Source organism: Dipodomys spectabilis, unplaced genomic scaffold (assembly GCF_019054845.1).
Source record: "Dipodomys spectabilis isolate Male_0828 unplaced genomic scaffold, ASM1905484v1 ptg000004l, whole genome shotgun sequence".
In the NCBI taxonomy this organism is placed as follows: Eukaryota; Metazoa; Chordata; class Mammalia; order Rodentia; family Heteromyidae; genus Dipodomys; species Dipodomys spectabilis.
Genome location: NW_024870681.1, coordinates 1,450,337 through 1,469,446, shown reverse-complemented (window position 1 = coordinate 1,469,446; position 19,110 = coordinate 1,450,337). Strand labels below are relative to the sequence as shown.

The 19,110-nt window shown below is 53.9% G+C and overlaps 1 protein-coding gene and 1 long non-coding RNA gene across 2 annotated transcripts; one reads left to right on the top strand and one right to left on the bottom strand.

Annotated features, from left to right (window-relative positions):
- Positions 1–218: 218 nt before the first annotated feature.
- Git1 (GIT ArfGAP 1) lies at positions 219–17,439 on the bottom strand. Its single transcript, XM_042691251.1, has 20 exons — positions 17,330–17,439; positions 10,437–10,570; positions 9,632–9,744; positions 9,408–9,513; positions 7,972–8,189; positions 7,797–7,891; positions 7,415–7,457; positions 5,113–5,161; positions 4,688–4,760; positions 4,092–4,189; positions 3,661–3,772; positions 3,424–3,557; positions 3,109–3,261; positions 2,770–3,000; positions 2,628–2,681; positions 2,396–2,497; positions 2,234–2,307; positions 1,918–2,100; positions 1,767–1,830; positions 219–1,610 (listed from the first exon to the last, which is right to left on the bottom strand). The coding sequence occupies exons 1-20, from the start codon at positions 17,379–17,381 to the stop codon at positions 1,398–1,400; spliced, it is 2,301 nt and encodes a 766-aa protein (XP_042547185.1). The 5' UTR covers positions 17,382–17,439; the 3' UTR covers positions 219–1,397.
- Positions 17,440–17,820: 381 nt separating this feature from the next.
- LOC122117263 lies at positions 17,821–18,867 on the top strand. The gene is made up of 3 exons (XR_006149113.1): positions 17,821–17,877; positions 18,288–18,323; positions 18,733–18,867. It is a non-coding gene; the product is annotated as an uncharacterized LOC122117263 (long non-coding RNA).
- The last annotated feature ends 243 nt before the right edge of the window (positions 18,868–19,110 follow it).

Sequence of the window (19,110 nt, the reverse complement as noted above, 5' to 3'; positions counted from 1 at the left end):
GCCCACCTGCTCTAGCTTAAGTCAACAGGCTTTCAGGGGTGTGTCAGTAGGGCGTGGTGGTGTCTATTGTGCGAGTATTCCTATTGATAAGTTCATCTTCTAAAGGATTTTTCCAGCACCGGGACTTCCTTAGCACCAGGTCTTCTATGTTCCAGGATTTTCCAGGTTTGTCTTCCATCTGTTTCCCTCCCACCTCAATCTAAGTATCAGAAGCAACCCATGGTCACTTATTTATTTTTGATACAAATGTACATGACACATATCTTGTCAGCCCACCTGTCACCACGCAGGTAGGGCCTTGCCCCTTGGGGGAGGCAGATGGGGAGAGCTGGTGGATGCCTCTCCAGCATTCCTGGCTGCAGCCAGGTTCCCAGGCCTCCAGAGGGTGGGACCAACACAGGTGCAGGTAGTGATGTAGGTGCTGGCCTTGCCAAAGTTAGGGAGAGGGGCTTTCAGCTCCACAGCCATTGGCTGAGTTGGGAACCCTGGGGAGCCAGCCCCAGGCTTAGGTGCTCAGTCCTCCACCTGACCAGCACACTTCCCCCCACAAGGGTGGGAGAAAAGATGGAGGGAAGTGGTTTTCCTTTTAAGTTCTTAGAGCAGGGGTATGAGTGGAGCAGCAGCAGATTCACAGCTGGTGACCTTGGCAGTCCCTGGCTCCAAGTTGAGGAGAGGAAGGCTGACCCCCCAATGCTGGTCCCACTGCTCTGGTCCCCTTGCCACCCAAAGCTCCACACAGGCAAGCCCTCTGAACGGCACTGCCGCCCGCACACTCTCACGCAGGGACACTCAGTTACCACAAAGTTAAAATTAAGGGGTCAGGAAGAGGAAAGAAAAGGTTTTCCAGTGTTTGCTGCTGGGGACCCCAGCACATAGGTTGGGTCTTTGCCCTAGGCAGGGGCCAGTTTGGCATTAAAGGAGAGCAGCAAGGGGGCTGGTGGCTACAGGGCGAGGACATCCAAGAGATTATATACAAAGGATGGGGATGCCCCCGCTCAGCCCCCAATAGGGCTGAACTGGCTCATGGGGGTGGGGTGTAGGTAGGAGCTGCCCCATTTGGAGTGTCCCTGTCAGACCCTTTGCTGAGGGTGCCCTGAGGGCAGGTTGAGGGGCTAGTGGGAGGTGCCTTGCAGGCCCCTGCACACCAGAAAGGAGAGGATGCTATGTACAGGGGAGGGAAGAGCATGGAATGTGGGGGACAGAAGACCTGCCACCCCACCTCCTCATCCATAAGGATGCTTGAGGGGGTGGGCACCAGGGCACTTGGCTGCCTGGGGAGAGTGGCAGCACTAAGGGCACTTGTGCCAGTGGCTCTGTTGGGGTGGGTTAGTGTTTGGAATGGCCCAGCTCCCATGGACAATGAGGTCACAGGAGATGGGCAAGGGCAGGGAGAGTGGTCACTGCTTCTTTTCTCGGGTGGTGATGGTGACCAGCTGCTTGGCAGCCTTGGCGATGTCATAGGCGCACTGGATCACCTGCTGAGTCAGCAGCTGGAAGTCCACAGGGGCCCCGGGCTCTGGGGGCACTGTCTTCCGGCATTCACTTTGCAGCCGGTAGGCGCTGGCATTGAGTAGCCGCAGTGAGCTGCGCACTGGTTCTAGGGCAGGCCTCTGAAAGAAAGAGACAAGGGAGGCTGGGCCTTGGACTTTAAGCCAAGCACCTGACGGTGGCCCAATGGGCGTGGGTCTCCACCTGGGCAGCAGTCAGGTTCCCAGCTGCTGCCCCACCCAAGCTCCTCCCCTTCCTCTCCTGGCTAGCCCCAGTACCTTTGGGAACAGAGAGGCCATCTCAGTAACAGCCAAATGGATCTTCTCTGAACAGGGCACAAAGCTGTGGGAGAGGGGGAGGGATGGGTGAGGGGCTATTAAGGATTCCCCTCACTCTCCCCCAAGAGCATTAAGCAACCCACACCCCTACCTATCATGTTTGAACTCCTGGGCTGCCCGCAACAGCTCCTGAATGTTCTTGGTGACCTGCTCTGTCTTCAGGATGACATCTTCAGTACTGGGGAGTCCAGGGTCTAGGTCTCCATCCAGGCTTTCCAGCTCAGGGTGGATATCATCTTCCTTGCCCAGGTCTAGGAACCGCTTCCCTTCCAGCCTGAACCCAGGTTTGGAAAAGGGAGGTCCATTAGAGCCATAGGCTGCTTGCCCATAGACACTCAAGCCCTCTCCATCACTCCCCTTCCTGGTGCCAGCAAGGCACCACGCGGGTGGAGAACTGAGTGTCTCACCCAAGCAGTGGGTCCCCACTAGGTGTGTTCTCATAGTCGCTGTCGGCACCACTTCCATGGCGGGAAAGCTTGCTCTGGAGGGCATGAAAAAAGGTGGAGGGTGACCCCGCACAGCCCACATTCCCCTAACTCTATCCTGGGGCAGTGGTGTGGAAATGTTACCATATGGCGGCTTCCTTCCTGGGAGGACAGCAGCGGGGAGGTGGGAGTGAAGGGCACGGCGGAGGCAGAGGCGGAGGCAGACACAGACACCCCCTTCCGAATCTGAAAGCCAGATCAAGGTCACCGTCAGTTTCTACTCTAGGCCGAACCTACCTGCAGGAGGGCCCATGTCACTGTAGCCTGGTCTCAAGCCCACAGAGGCTTGGATCCACATTCCCCAGGCCCTGCTTACCCGGTAAAGGCTGGCAGGCACATGCACGGAATACATGGCGTCATCCTCTAGCTCCTGGGGTGAGGTAGCGTAGTTGGTATCATGGAGGCATTGTGGTAGCCCCCATTCACGTTTCCCCACCCAAGACCTACAGGCAACTCACAGTGCTGTGAAAAGGCTGTAGTCGCGTGCTTAGCTCGTCCCCTGGTGCACCCCCAAAGGGCTTTAGGGCAGAGCCTGGCTCATACATAGAGAAGGCCTGGCGGTCCCGGCGATGGCTGCTCCCACTGGTGCCCATGGCTGAGTGTTCAGCCCGGTCACTGGGCAATGTGGGTGTAGGCACTGGCCCTGATGGTTGCCGGAGCTGCAGGTTCTCGGCCTGCAGTTTGTGGATCTGTGAGTGCACATGACAGTGCTTAACAATGGGGTCCATCTTTTGGAAGAAAATCCCAGTCTGTGTCTAGAAGCCTTCCTACCCCTCCCATTAGGCCACAGTCCACACCTCCCTCTGCAGCCTCCGGAGCTCATCACTCAGGCTGCTGTTGACCTTCATGAGCTGCTGCACTTTGGCCTCAGAGGTAGCCAGGGCCTTCTTCAGCTCCAGGTACTCCTGCAGCGTCACGGCCCCATCAGACAGATCCGACGAATCCATGCTCTGCAGAGACAAAGCCCATCAGCTACAAGGGCAGGGGGCAGACACCCTCCAAGCTATGACCAGCCTACTGTTCCCAAGACTCTAGGCTGCGACACCGAGCTGGGCCTTGATTGAGGCCCAGAGGCAAGTATAGGAGGGACAAAGGAGGGACGATGCTCAGACCCGGGCACGGTTGTTCCGAGTGGCGTTGGCACTGCGTGGGGGCTCCTGGTCCGTGTCCTCATCAGAGGCCACGCTGTCGTAGTCGTGCTGGTCGTCGAGGTCACTTTGGTTCCGCGCAGACAGCTCGAGGTTCTCTGAGGATACAAGGCCTGTCACCCCAGGCTTGCTCTGCCACTCCAGCCATTTACATGCCCCATGCAAGGGCAGCATGGAAGCCCACACCCGCACATGCCCTACCTGTGGGGCTGCTCAGGCTCTTGCCCTGTTGCCTCCGTTTGGCCTCACTGAGAATATCAATGATCAAGGTGGCAAACTCGCGTGCATTAAAGCGGGCCAACTTCTGTCGTCCCTGAAAAGCAGAAAATGCCAGGCCCACATGAGGGATGAGAGGACCTTTATTGCTGACCTATAGGGTAGAGCAAAACAGCAAGGCAACACCCTTCTGTCTGTCTGACTCAATCACAGCCATAGCTAAAAATTCCCTGTCAGCAGCATGGCTGCCCCAGGCCAGGCCAACAAACAGGCTCAAGGGAGCTGGAATACTTCCCAAATGCTCAGAAGGTCTCTTCCCAATCCAAAACCCCATGCCACCTAGACCCTGAGGGAGACATCCCACAGGGCTCGGAAAAGAAAGGAAACTACCCAGAACCCCTTCCCAGTCACCTCACCTGATTCCGTGTGGCTGAGTATTCAGGGTTAACTGGCAGGAAGGGCACAGCACTTCTCTCCGTCACCAGGGTGCTGTGGTTTTGGGTAGCCAGCCACACTGGGGGAGGGACAGGGAGCAGATCATCCAGTCACGGGTTTGGGGGGGGGGGGGAAGGAAAGCTGAAGATAGCCCTTCAAACTCCCTCCTACACCCACTTTGCTGGTATCAGACATAGGTGGTCTCCACACACATGAAGCCAGCTAAGAGAGGGTGAGGCCCACTGGGGACTGATAAGCAGAACAAGGCCTGTCCTGCCAGGCCAGACCAGAGTTTGGGCTGGTATCTGGCTGTGGCCAGGAAGGAGTGATGAAGGAGGGCGGAGCAGGGCTGGGGAGGCAGCCAAAGTGGGAGGCAGCCAGAATAGAGATGAGCCTCAGTGCAGGGAGGGGTAGGGAAGCAGCTGGCTGCCTAGTTTGGCACACACTGCCTGCCTGGTGAGGAGGAAGCAGTAGGTTTCCATGCAGCCCAACCCTACCTAACCCTTCTTAGTCCCAGTAATGGAGCAGAGGTCCAGGCCGGGTCACAACCCTTCCCAGCAGGCTGCCCCCCACTCACCAGCATCATTTTCTCTTCGGTCCACCTCATCATACACGTCCATAGCAAGTTCCTCAAAAAGCCGGTTGCTGAGCTGCGGACAGAGAGGGGGATCCAGCTTCTATTAAAGCCACTAGCCCTGGTGCTGCCAACAAAGGCAGATCACCAGGATGTTGTACGACATGGAGACTGGAGAATGACTCATGCCCTCAGTCCCCTGGTCTTAGAAATGGGATGTGGGCAGGGGGTCTATGCTAAGCTATTAGTAGGAAGAAGACAGAAGGCCAGACTTGTTCATCCCCTCACAGACCAGGAGGAGGCCCTAACTCTTTGAAGGGCAGAGCTCGGGTCAAGGCCAAGGGTGTGGGGAGGGCACAGCGAGACTGGTAAGGCTGGCAGAGGGTGGGGCAGCTCTAAGCATCACTAGCTTGTCTAAGCAGACTTACCCCTTGTAGCTTCTTCTTGGCAGCTTTGGCCAACTCGGACAGATCAAGGCTACAGATGAGGGAGAAGGGGAGAAGCCATGCATGAGAGGTGGCCACGCCACTGCCAGGGTTCTCCCAAACACGCAAGGATCTCAGGGAGACAAGACCTCCATCACACACACGCACACACACACGCACACGCACACCAAACCTCCCAACCCTACCCAAACTTGACAGCCTGCAGCCTGGCAGGCACAGTATACCTCTGAGACATGCACTTTTGCCGAGATCTAAGTCCAGAGGAAGGCAGTGTAGGGAAGAAGAGGACAGAGCAGCAATTATCTAGGAGCAGGCAGCACACAACTTCTCACATCATGCTCAAACACTTCCCGACCCAGAGCATACAAAAAGGCACTTGCCTCCCACCCTTTCTCAGTGACCTGTCAGTCTACTTCCTGCCGATACCTGTAGTCTCCCCTCAAATTCCAGCCAGGCTTCCCAGTTCTCCCATCTTTTCCTCTCATCTGAACTTCTGCAAGTATCCAATCCACCTGCCAATCTGGCCCCTAAAATTCCTTTTCCTTCTAGCCACCAAGGTGATCTTTTTGACACACCCCACCTTAAACACTTCAACAGTAATAAGTACTTCAAAGAATACTCCAGCCGGGTGCTGGTGGCTCACACTTGTAATCCTAGCTACTAAGGAGGCTGAGATCTGAAGATCATGATTCAGATCCAGCTCAGGCAGGAAAGCCTGTGAGACTTATCTCCAGTAAACCACCAGAAAACCAGAAGTGGAACTGTGACTTAAGTGGTAGAGCTCTAGCCTTGAACTGAAGAGCTGAGGGACAGGGCCCAAGCCCAGAATTCAAGCTCCACAACTGACCAAACCACCCCTCCCAACAACTCCAATTACACTTCATCCAAAAGCTTTTTAAATAATATGCAAAGCATTTTGTATGTACTGCCTTACTTAATCCTCCCACCAATTACCACACTTCCATTTCCAGGTAAGACAACTAAGGCTCAGAAAGGTTAAGCAGCCTGCCTCCTATCATATAGCCAGTAATTAAGTGCGGAGCTGATTCCACTACCTATGCTCAGAACTCTGCCCTCAGGCTGCTCACAGCTCTCACTGAGGCTCACAGGACTAGTTATTCTCTTGCTTCTATCCAGCCTTGTTCTCTGTTGTCACATAAGCTTTGTGCAGTTCTTAGTAGATACTTTCTAAGCTCTTCATCCTAGTCTCTTACTATTCTCTGTTCAGTGGTCTGTTCAGTGGTCTACAGAGCCGGCTAGGCTAGGTGCCTCTGTGTAGCTGCAGTTCCTCAAGGGAAGGGATGGTGTCTGAGTGACCTCTGTGTCCCCAGAGCACCAGCTAGCTCTGAGACAGTACTAGTTAGCAATCACTGAAGGTAAATCCATCCGTGGGCATGTTTACTATATATACTAGGCATGCATGCATACACCAAGCAAAACTAGACCACAAAGTAAAGCAGAGTCTTATTACAGAGAAGGTCTGAGTTAGGGATCTGAGCTGCCCTTGTTTGACTGCCCCAAGCCCTTGGTAAGGAAGGCCCCAAGTTGGGCCAGGAAGTGCAGCCAGATAGGAAGATGGAGCCATCTAAGGGCCACCAGGTGGCGCCAGCACCCATCCTGTACCCTGGGTGACTGTATGGGCATTTAAGGGCTTAAGAGCAGAGGCAGCCGGGCGCTGGTGGCTCACGCCTAGCTACTCAGGAGGCTGAGATCTGAGGATCACGGTTCAAAGCCAGCTCGGGCAGGAAAGTCCATGAGACTCTTATCTCCAATAAACCATTCAAAAACCGGAAGTGGCGCTGTGGCTCAAGCAGTAGAGCACTCGCCTTGAGCTGAAGAGTGCAGGGACAGAGCCAAAGCCCAGAGTTCAAGCCCCATGACCGATCAAAAAACAAAAGAAAACAAAAAACAAAAAAAGAGCAGAGGCAGAAGCACCCCATCTGTACCCTGCCCAGAACTCCTGCCCAATTTGGGACACACTGGAGGACTGGCCAGCAATACCAAAGCTGGCTAACTCCAAAGCCCACTTCTCTGCACAAAGGGAAGCCCTACCCTAAAGATTGTATAGAAGGTCAGAACCTAGCTGTCCACCTCCTGGCTTAAGCCTTTCCTTGCGCTCAGTGCTGCATGTATTTAACAGTCAGATGGAGCTGGTGCATGCTGAAAAAACATATCTGACCTGCATTGGTGCTCCAAGTATTAGGAAGGGGAGGAATGGGGCTCTCGGTTTGGGCACCACTTGGATCTAACAGCCTCTGGAAAAGGGTATCAGGTGGGCACTCACCTGTCAGCCATCTGTGGGATGATGTAATGCCCATTCTTGTGATCTGAACAAAAATAAAAATGCAAAGTCACTGATGCTGGGTGGCCTCAGCAGCTCAAGAGCTCATCTCAATGCCATGAGCAGGGCTTGGCACCTGTATGTGTTGGGATAGGAAGGAGGACAGGCCACCTCAAGAGTGTTGGAAGCTGGCCAGAAGTCAGGCCCACCCCACTTCCCTGGCCCCAAAGTGCTTGCAGCAACCCAAGAGCCTGCAGCAATCTCACAGGAGGCAGTTGCCTAGCAACACCATTCCCTAGCTGGCTTTGTAACTAAGGCACCTGCTGTTGGGGTGTGTTTGGGTCCTACCTGCCTAGCCCAGCCAGGCCCATCATACTCTGCTCACCCGGCTTGCGTCCACAGAGGTAGAAGGCCAACCGGTCAGTGAGCTCATACTGGCACTCCACTAGCCTTTCCGCCAGTTCATGGTGTCCCGCCTGCCTGTAGGGAGGGGCATGGCTCAGCCCTGCAGAAGTAGCCCAGTCCTTCCACTCAAGCCTTAGCCTTCACCTTACCCTCACCTGGCATAATCGATGGGTGTGCGGCCATTGACATCAGGAGAGCCAGGGTCAGCCCCATAAACCACCAGCAGCTCTGCCTGCAGCGTCTGACCTGCCTTGGCAGCCACATGCAGAGGTGTGGTGCCCTTCTCTGGATGGAAAAAGTTGGCCTGGGCACCCAGGGACAGCAAGCGCAGACATGTCTCCAAGTTGCCTGTCCGTACACTCGAATGCAGTTGCTGGAAGGAGTACAGTGTGCAATTAATCTGTGTGCAAAAACCCTAGTTCCCATCCGTAAGCTACACATGGCCTGAGCTGCCCCTAGAACTCCTCCCAGCTCCAGGTGGCCCAGCCAAACATTGAGCCATGTCAGACAGGACACAGGGCTTCCTACTAGTATTACTATTAATGAAAACTGTTGAGATGGGCTTTGTGGCACATGATTGTAATCCTACCCTTAAGGAGGCAAAGAAGAGGATCATGAGTTCAAAACCAGCCTGCACTATATAGCAAGACCCCTTATTTCAGTGCACCCCACCTTCCCCCACAACAATTTAGCCAGGTATGGTGGTATACACCTGTAATTCCAGCACCCAGGAGACATGAAAGACGTTGTCTAAAAACAAAAAATAAAAAACTGCTCCTATATCTACCATGTGTTGTGTGCTGTTTCGAAGAAATAATATCTGTGAGGGAGGTAGATACTATCATTTCCCACTTTCCAAATGAGGAAACTGAGTCTCTAAGTGATTAAATAACTGTCCCAAATTTTTCTACTTTTGTTTTGTTTTGGGTTGGTCGTAGGGTTTGAACTCTGGGCTTGGGCGCTGTCCCTCAGCTCGTCAGCTCAAGGCTAGTGCTCTACCACTTGAGCCACAGCATCACTTCCAGCTTTTTCTGTTTATGTGATGCTAAGGAATTGAACCCAGGGCCTCATGCATGCAAGGCAAGCACTCTACCACTGAGCCACCTTCCCAGTCCCAAATTTTTCTAATTTTCAATAGCAGCTGGGTATAGTAGAGCAGTTGCCTAGCAAGTTGAGTTCAAACTCCAGAATAACAGCAGCAACAACAACAACAAAAATTTGGGGGGGAGGGGGGAGGCTGGGAAGGGATGTGAAGGGTAAACCAAAGGAGGAGGATGCAATGCTTGGTAAGAAATGTACGCATTATCCTGCCCATGTAATTGTAACCCCTCTGTACAGTATGTTCACAAATAAAATTAAATTAAAAACAAACAAACAAAAAAAAAAACAACAACAAAAATTAAGTATCAATGGCAGCTGGAGGATTCTAGATTTGTGTGTCTACTTGGAACTTGACAGAGCAATCTTCCCTCTACCCTCACTGTTGTCCCATCTCTGGGATCAGGGCCCAGTGGTGACAAAGGAAAGGCTTTAGGTGTCATGGGTCTGGGAAGAGAAGAGGCCTGCTCATCTGTTGTGTGGACCCCCAAACCTTGCTGAGGTCTTTGGCGGTGACCCCGTCGTCATCTCGGCAGGGGAGCTTGTGCACAAACGCCAGCATCTGGTACTTGGCCCTGATGAACTCTGACTTGATGGGGCTGCGTGGGGCACAAAGGAGACAATGCAAAGAGCAGGAAAGACAGACAACCCAGATACCTCCAGCACCCCTGGCCAGGCGCACACAGCTCTTCTTACCACCCCGATAGCCCCACTTACTGGACTTTGTCTTGGGGGTTGGCTTTGCGCCGGCCACTCTGCACTTGTGCAGGGTCCAGCAGGGAGTGCTCCCAGATGGAGTTGGCCCCGTTGCTGGCGAGTGTGTGGACCATCTGCAGTGAAGAGATGCCAAGTTAAGAGTGCCCACTGCATGCTGGACACTGAGGCAAACATACTCTGAGTACTTAACATTGTTAGAATCGCACCAAGGGTCCTACTGTGACTCCATGATTCCATCTAGTAAGGCCACAAAGTCTATGGTTCTGTTTAGTGCTTCAGGATAGCTAAATGAAATGGCAAACTTTGCCAAAATTCAGAGAGGCTAAGTGACTTGCTCATAGCTATCTGTTCATTAATACATGGCAGAGCTAGGCTTAGACTTTCCCTTCTTTGTGGGTTGAGGATGGAAAGGGTCAGAATCAGACTTGCCCAGAGAGGTGCTGCTCCTGGAAGCTGCAGATTGCAGACAGGTGTCTAAATTGGTATGGGGGATAATCTCGGCACTGGTGGCTTATGCCTGTAATCTGAGCTAAACAAGAGGCTGAGATTTGAGGATCAAGTTTCAACCAGCCAAGGCAGGAAAGTCCATGAGACTCTTATCTCCAATTAGTAACCATGAAGCTGGAAATGGAGCTGTGGCTCAAGTGATAGAGTGCTAGCCTTGAGAGAAAAAGCTAAAAGAAATACCCAAGCCCTGAATTCAAGCACAGTACTGGCAAAAAAAAAAAAAAAGTTGGTAGAGGGGAAATGCCCAGGCTCAGCACATGGTCTGTACTGGAAGGAGAAACAGTGGCCCGGCCCCTACCTGTAGCAGTGTGGGCGGCCAGGCGCTGTGGCGAAGGTGCTTGACAATGGAGATGTGGCGTCCCAGGCTCCGGTGCACGCTGCAGCACTCGTCACACACAAGCACACCCCTACTGATAGATGCCCAGCCAGGGTCTGCAGGGAGGAAGAAGGGAAAGTCAGCTGGATTGGGAGGATGAGCATGACCTCCAGAACTCCCACTGTAAAATGGGATCACTTATTCCCTGAAAGCCTAGAAGCTGGGATGACAGTCCACACCAGGTAATAGATGAGAGGTTTTCCCCAAGCCTGGAAGCTTAGGGCTGACAGGGCCACTCCCTTTTCTACACAGCCTTGCCCCTCTGGGAACACATGATCTCCAGGACCCATTTAGTCCGTACAGCTTCCTATCCTAAAGCCACCAATACTAGTCTCACAGCCTTTCCGCAGGGAGCAAGTTCTGCTGCCCAACTCTTCTATAGGAAAGCAAGGATCCCCTATGGAATATGACCCTGATGCCATATGCTACATAGTTGTAAGCACTCTGCTGTTCTGGGTCAGTGCCACATCTCTCCTGCACCCGGGTTCTGTCAGTACCTGCCAGAGGTAGCAGCCTTCCCACAGCTCCTACTCCTGCCCTCACACTGGCAGGTAAGGGGCCCTTTCAGGCTTAAGCCTCCCACCACCACCACTATGAGCTGCAGCCCCATCTAAGGAGAATGGACAGGGCTTGGGGCATAGCTCAAGTGGTAGATGCTTGCCTAGTAAGTGCAAGGCATTGAGTTCAAAGCCCAGTATGGCGGGGGAGGGAACAAAGAGGGATAGAGCAAAGGAACTAACCTTCACTGAACATCTACTGTGTGCCATGTGAATGGCTTTATGTATGATACCTTTACAATGCCAGTCAAGGGAGAAATGCTATCGTGCTTTACAGAAGATACAATGGCTCAGAGAAGTCAGAGGGCCTGTTCAAGGTCATACAACTAGTGAGTAGAATTGCTAGGATGAGAACTCAGGCACTTTGACAAAAGACAGGCGAGATCTATATTTGCTGCTACCTTCTGTCCCTGTAGCCCTGGACAGGCATGAACCCCAAGAAATACTCTCCATTCCTTGGGGAGATGCAAACTTTGGAAACAAGGAGAAAGTTAAGATTGGGTGGGAGTTCCCAAGCCCTTTAAGGGTAGGGAAGATGCCACCCAACTCAGGCCCCTAGGGAGAGGGGAGGAGGCAACCATACAACTGGAGCTGCGGAAAGGAAAGGTCATGGGGGAGAAAGCAGCCATTGTGTGCTGTCCAGAGTGGGGGCAGGGAGCCTCTCAGGACACTCAGCTCTGTCCAGGCCCCGCCTAGGCTCAGGAAGCCTGGCCTGGGGGTGGGGTCTTGCTGTCTGCCTAGTCTTGTCAGTGCTCATGGTGCCCAGCAATGCTTCTCCTACTTCCCCACAACCCCTGCAGAGGTGGCAAAAGTTTGGGTGATGGGAATCTCTCTCAATCAGAATGTGATTCTCAGGCCCTTCTGCCCAAGGACTCCCATAAATATTCCCAGAGTTGTAGGGAAGCCTAAGCTTTGCCCACACCATGTGGCCCCCAATGAAACATGCAAACAGGAGTTTAGATATAGGCTTAAATCTTTAGATATAGGCTTCTTTAGGGATCTCACAAAATAGGGCAATGACTGATGCACAAGGTGACCACCCTACACCTTCCTAAGGGACTGATGCTAAGGGCTCATGAGGAAGGGACTGGTTATCTATGCCAAGGGCCCTACGATGCTTTCATGTGAGGCACCCCAGGAATGAAAACCCCCTCCCCCTACGCCTAAACATCACAGGGTCAGGGGTCTGCCAGTCACCTCCAGCAGCCCAAGCAGGAAGCGGGAAATGATGCAGCCTAAATTCCTCTTGTTGAAACGGTGGGGTTTCCTGTAAGCAGGGAGACGCCCAGGACAGCATCATAAATGGACTGCCCCGAGGCCTCCACCCCAGGTTTGCTACACTACAGAGAAGCCTGGCCTAGAACCAGCTAGATATTTAGAGTCAGTGGCTCCAGAACCTCAAGTTTTGGGCAGACTAGACAAAGAGTCCCTGGATATGGCAGTGTGCAAGAGACCAGGACACAAGGAATGAGATCCAAGGCTTTGCTTGGTGTTCTCTCCTAACCTCTAGGCTTCCTGTCCTCTACAGTGACCTGAAACAGGAAGGGTGATCAGGAGATTCCATCTTGGTATGGATAACACTGGTGGCAAGCTCAGTTCTGGATGACACCCATGGACAAGCCCACCCAAACTATTCTTTCTTTTTTTTTTGGGTCCGAACGTAGGGCCTGAACTCTGGGCCTGGGTGCTGTCCCTCAGCTCTTCAGCTCAAGGCTAGCGCTCTACCACTTGAGCCACAGCGCCACTTCCGGCTTTTTTCTTTTTGCTTATGTGGTGCTGAGGAATCGAACCTAGGGCCTCAGGCATGCAAGGCGAGCTCTCTACCACTGAGCCACCTTCCCAGCCCTACCTATTCTTTATCTCCAAGTGAACCTAGGGAACACCCAAGCTGGAACCCTAAACCCCACCCAGGCCAGTTCGCAAGCAGAAGGGTCAGGAAGGGTTGCTGAAAGTCAAACAACTATTGTAGTGCAAGGAATCTTTGCTCCTAAAAAATTCCTTGGACCAAACTTGAAGCAGAGGGACAGCGAATGTTCAGGTTAGGGAGCATTTGCTGTCCTTCTGCTTCAAGTTTGGTGGGATAATATATATACCTAGTGCCAATACCAAGGAAGACTTGATTAAGACGGATTCATGCCATTACCCAAAACTATCACTGCCTTCTAGGGCTAGCAAGTCTCATACTTAAGGGTCAGATTCTCAACAGACAAGAAGGAAAAGTTCAACTCCTTGAAAGAAGGCATGAATACTCCATGGGGACAAGGCTGATGGCTACCTATATAGGCATGAGCTGATGAGGCAACAGGAAGCTTTAGTGGTGTGCTTGTGGCTCACACCTGTAATCCTAGCTACTCAAGAGGCTGAGATCTAAGATCACAGTTCAAAGCCAGCCTGGGTAGTAAAGTCAGTGGGACTCCTATCTCTAATTAACTAGCAAAAAACCTGGAAGTAGAGCTGTGGCTCAAGTGGTAGAGTGCTAGAGTTGAGCATAAAAGCTCAGTGCCCAGGCCCTGTGTTCAAACTCCAAAATTGGCACAAAAATTATTTTTCTTTTCCTTTCCTTTTTTTTTTTTTGGTCAGTTGTGGGCCTGAATTCTGGACGTAGGTGCTGTCCCTCAGCTCTTCAGCTCAAGGCTAGCGCTCTACCACTTGAGCCACAGCGCCACTTCTGGCCTTTTCTGCTTATGTGATGCTGAGGAATCGAACCCAGGGCCTCATGCATGTGAGACACTACCACTGAGCCACCTTCCCAGCCCCGCAAAAAATTTTGAAAATTTAGAAAAATTTAAAAAAGGGGAAGCCTCAGAGTTATGAAAATGTTGTATACCTTTAACACATTTGCACACACAAAACACGGGACCACCATTATGGCCCATGGCTGTATGTAAGTTATGTCACTAAAACAGGGAAGAAAAGCCTACTACTATGCCACCCCAAAAAATCTACAAGAAGACAAATGAATGCTGGGGATGGTGGCTCATGCCTATAATACTAGCCACTCAGGAGTCTGAGATCTGAGGATCACAGTTCAAAGCCAGACCTGGCATGAAAGTCCATGAGACTCTTATTTCTAATTAATTACAGAAAAAGCTCAAAGTGGTGCTACAGCTCTAGTAGAGCACTAGCCTTGAGCCAAAACGGAGCTCAGGGACAGGGCCTAAAATTCAAGCCCCAAGACTGGAGAGTGGAGGGGGAAGACAACTGAACTTGCAGGTTGCCCTGTAACTTGTTACCAGCTGCTCATAGGATAAGCATTGTGAGGTCTTTTAAATTCTTTCTTTTTTCTTTTTTTGTCCGTGGGGCTTGAACTCTGGGCCTGGGAGCTGTCCCTCAGCTTTCACCTCAAGGAGTGTTTTCTATCACTTGAGCCACAGCGCCACTTCCAGTTTTCTGATTGTTAATTGGAGATAAAGAATCTCATGGACTTCCCTGTCTGGCCTGGCTTTAAACTGCAATCCTCAGATCTCAGCCTCCTGAGTAGCTAGGATTACAGGTGTGAGCCACGTGAGTGTAAAAGGGCCTATCTTTCCAGTGCATCCTAACCCTGGCCCCTCTCCTGGACTCTCAAGGCAGTCTGAACACAGCACCTGATGAGATGGTGGGAACTGCCAAAGCAGCTACAGTGGGTTCAGGTGCTTACTCACACTTTGGTGCACAGGGACCCTTGGATACAGGCTGCATCTCATCTCTCACCTCCAGCATCCCCCAAATTAACCAACTACAAAAAGACCACACATTGGGCTGGGACTTTAAGGTTCCTAGCACTGAAAGAGGAGTCTATAACTCTGGGTTGGAAGCATATACCAAAGAGGGCAGCACTGGGTCTAGATTCCCTACCTCTGTGTGTTCTCATGCCTCTTATGCCGGAGATGCTATTGGACCAGATTTAGAATGCTGCTGCCTGCAGGGGCCAGTGTGGCAAGGTGGGAGTATGGGACGGTCCTGACAAGCATTGAAACTGAAACACACTTGGTGATGCCTGCCATGTGCCAGACACCGTGCTAGGTGCTGGGGAGGGATGATGAGTAACATTTGGTCAACTTGCTACCCACTTCCCCACGCTTGATCTATATTCTATATCAGAGGCTCCTGGAGAAGGAACATCTGTCTATGAGGACTGGAAATAGGAGCCAGTGTGGCCAACATATCTGACACATCATTCCTCTCTGAGCCCAATGGGCATCCAGAGGCCTCAGCCAGGAATTCACAGGCAATGCAGAAAGTCAACATGCTTTGCTGATGCTGTCCTACAGGCTTCTGTACCAGAACCAGGAGCACAGGTTTTCTACTCCAACTTCACAGTTGAAGAAACTGACAGTGAACAAAATCTTGCCACAGGTCACACAGTAAGCAAAAAAACAAAGGCAACTCTAAAATCAGGCTCCCCTGATAGAGGGCCTGCTAAATCCCAGCCATGCCTACCCAAAACAGGTACAGAATAGCCAAGAACACATAGAAGGGAAAGGTCTCCTGTTAGTCCTTTCTTCACCAGACCAGCCTGTAGCTGGGAGGGGGTCAGCGGTTAGTTTCCAGCTAATCTGTAAGAAAGATATCTACTCCCAGATGGTCCCTCAAGGGCCCTCCAAAGCATGACATGCCTTGAAAAGGGGCTTCAGGGTCATCTGGAAGACACCCTGTGCCTATGTTCCTCACAGGTATCCACAGCTCCTAAGTAATACTCTAGCTTAGAACCTAACAACTATCAAGCCACCACGCCTGGGGGGCTCAACCAGTCTGGGTTTGCAGATATTCAAAAGATGTCTGGGGGAAGGAATAAAGGAATAGGTGATATTGTCCAAAAAGAAATGTACTCATTACCTGATTTATGTAACTGCAACCCCTCTGTTCATCACTTTTATGATAAATACATATATAAATAAATAAAACGTGTCTGGAAGTTATAGGCCTACAAAACAGCACCCTGCACTCTCAATCATGCCCACAGTGCTCCCTGGAGTTCACAACATCTTCTGAGCATGTCCAGGAAGACATTTTTTTTTTTTCCTGGCCAGTCCTGGGGCTTGAACTGAGGGCCTGAGCACTGTCCCTGAGCTTCTTTTACTCAAGGCTAGCACTATGCCACTTGAGCCACAGCGCCACTTCTGGCTTTTTTCTGTTTATATGGTACTGAGGAATCAAACCAAGGGTTTCATGCATGCTAGGCAAGCACTCTACCACTAAAGCCACATTCTCAGTCCAGTACATTTCTTTTTAAAAAAGAGAATGGACATGGAGCGAGAGCTTCCTTCTCCGAGCCAGCTGCTGAGCCCCATCACGGACAGTGTCCTCCCATATAAAAAAGGAGCAGCGCTGGTGGGTCACTGTGCCTCCTTTCCTGCCAGGGGGCTTTTACACCAGCCCAGATGGAACTCTGTAGGGAAGAAGAGGGCAAAGAGTACCTAAGAACAATCAAGAGGCTGGCCAGGAAGCCAGCTAGATGAGAAGGGTCTAGACACCCCCTTGTCACTGCCTCCTACAGGATTCTTGCCAGACTGGGATATAAAGGTCTAGAAGGGATTCCTACCCAGGCCGGGACAATGCCAAGCCCACCTCCCCAGGCAGGCTTACCGGGACCAGGAAAAGCCAGTACACGCGTCCCCAGTTCCCAGTAGGCCTGGGGATGCTTCCGGAGAAGATGCCCAGGTTTGGACTGGCCCTGAGCACCAGGCCCTTCCCTACAGGAACCTCAGCCTTGGGCACCGGGGGCAGAGAGTCCTAGGAATAACCCACCTTTCCGGTGGTTCCTGAGAAAACTGAATTCAGTCAGGGTGGCTCACCAGGCCCTTGCCCTCCGCCACCCCGGCGGGCAAGCGGACCCTGCGAGCAGCAGGTGCAAGACGCGGGGGTGGCACTGAGATGACACAAAACCCTACCGGCGCCCACCTCCCGAACCCTGCCGGCCTCCGCCGGCCCCTCCCGCCGCCCCAGGCCGGCGCTTCCGTTTGGATACCGAGATGGAGGTGGGGAGGCGGGCAGCTAGCCGCCTCCCTCAGACTGAGGGGTGGGAGGTGGCGCCGGGCAATGTCCTACCTCGCCCGGCCACCGACTCGACTGAAATGGGGGCCCCCCGGGCCGGCCCTCCCGCCAAGGACGCGGCTCCGCAGTGGCCCCGGTAGGGGCCGAGGCCGGAGGCCGCAGCCCCCCGCCCCGCCCCGCCCTCCGGCCGGGCCCGGCCCGGCCCGGCGCTCCCGCCAGGCCCCGGCGCCCGCCTGGCGGCGGCCTGGACACCCGGTCCCGCCCCCGGTCCCGTCCGCTTACCCGGGGCGCTGCAGTCCGCACACACCTCCGCTCGCGGCCCCTTCCGGGACATCCTCAGCGGCGACGCGGCCGCAGCCCTCTGGGCCAGCGTGGGGGGCGCGGGCGGCGGGCCCGGGCGGCGGCGGCGGCGGCGGCGGCCCTGCTGCCCGGCCCGGCTCCGGCAAGGCCCCGGCCAGGCTCCGCGCGCCGAGCCAACCGTCCGCCCCCGGGGCTGGTCCGGAACCCGCCGTGCCCGCCTGCCCGCTCGCCCTCGGGCGCCCTCCGCCCCGCGCCGCCCCGCGCCGCCCCGCGCCGCCGCTCGCCGCTCTCCCCGCCCCCTGCGCGGCTCCCGGCCGCTCCTGCAGGAAGCGGCGCAAGCCCTGCCCACCGGGGGAGGGGCGGCCCGCACCTCCGCTCCGCCGCCCGGCGCTGCCGGCCGCGCCTCCCGGAGAAAGGAAGCCGGGCGCGCGGGCTGGAGGGGGCGGGAGCGCTTAAAGGGGCCGCGGCCGCCGCCGGCGTGGTCTGCGGCCCTGGGCTGTGCTCCGGCGCTCCCCTCGTCCAGAGGCATTGTGAGTCACCCTCATAGCCCTGGCCCCTTAACTCTCAGCGGGCGGGGGAAAGGGGGAGGGGGTGATCCCCCGGGGGGGGGGTGTGGAGGACCGGGATGAGAAGAAGGAGCCACAGGCCTTGGGCCCCGCCCCGTCAAACGGATTGGACTCTTGGTTGCCCATCTGTCTTTGGTTGGGGTAAGGTGTACGTTCACATCTGTGTCTTGGTGGATCGCTGGTCACACCTTGCTGAGTGTGCATGCCGCCAACAACATGGAAGTCCAGGTGCTCGAGAGGTGCATGCAGTGTGTCCTCGTGCCTTTGGACTTTTTAAGACAGCGATCATCCATCCTTACATCCTTGCTATAAGCCAGAGGAAGACCACTTCGTGTGCACTTAATATCCATTTGTCATCTGCCTTGTTCCCACAGCTCCTGAGCTACCAGAAGGGGGTGCATCCAGAACAGGTGTATATAACCCACACGAGCTTCCTGGATTTCACACAGAGGGTCATGGTGGAGGGCAGAGCTAACATTCAGGATGCACGTGGGCTTCCCCCCCCCCCAGTCCCCATCACAGTAAAGGCGGGGGGAGGGGGATTCCTGCTTAGTGACAGGGCAGGGGTTGGGGGGAGCCCTTGGGTACAGGTGCCTGAGTGGGTCGAGATCTCAGCAGTACCCAAACATTCGTGATTTGCGGGCCGGCAGGCTCCTTCCCTAGGTGAGACAAGTAATGCTGTGAGTCACACCACGGGAAATACAGGGCAAAGCAGCCTTCATCGCCTTTCGCTGCAGCCCAGATTGACAAGTTTGTTTGAAATCGCGATCCACAGGATATATTTATAGTCACACCTTAAAAAAAAAATTCTTCTTGCAGCCTCTCTCCGCCCCCCCGCCCCCAGCGGCTAAGCTGGTGGAGCTTCTCTAAGGCAAAGATAACTCCTGGGTGTGTGTGGGAGCACCACCTGCCCGGGGTGTTGCACTCACACCGAGGAGTCCCTGGTTTTAGTGGCGCCTGCGAGGGACGGGGATTGGAGGAGTGGCCTGGCAATTCAAACCGGGCACGCAGCCCACAAGCGGTGGCCGCCTGTTCACCCCCGATCGACCCCCAGCTATGGAATTTCATTTATTAAATGTCAAGGCGGCTGCTGGCAGCCCTGCCGCTAGGCTGTCTTTGTTTCTCGGCTGTGTGGGCGCGTCTCAAGCACGTGGCAAGCCTGAGCGCTCAGATCAAAGGGAAAGCGATCTAGGCTTA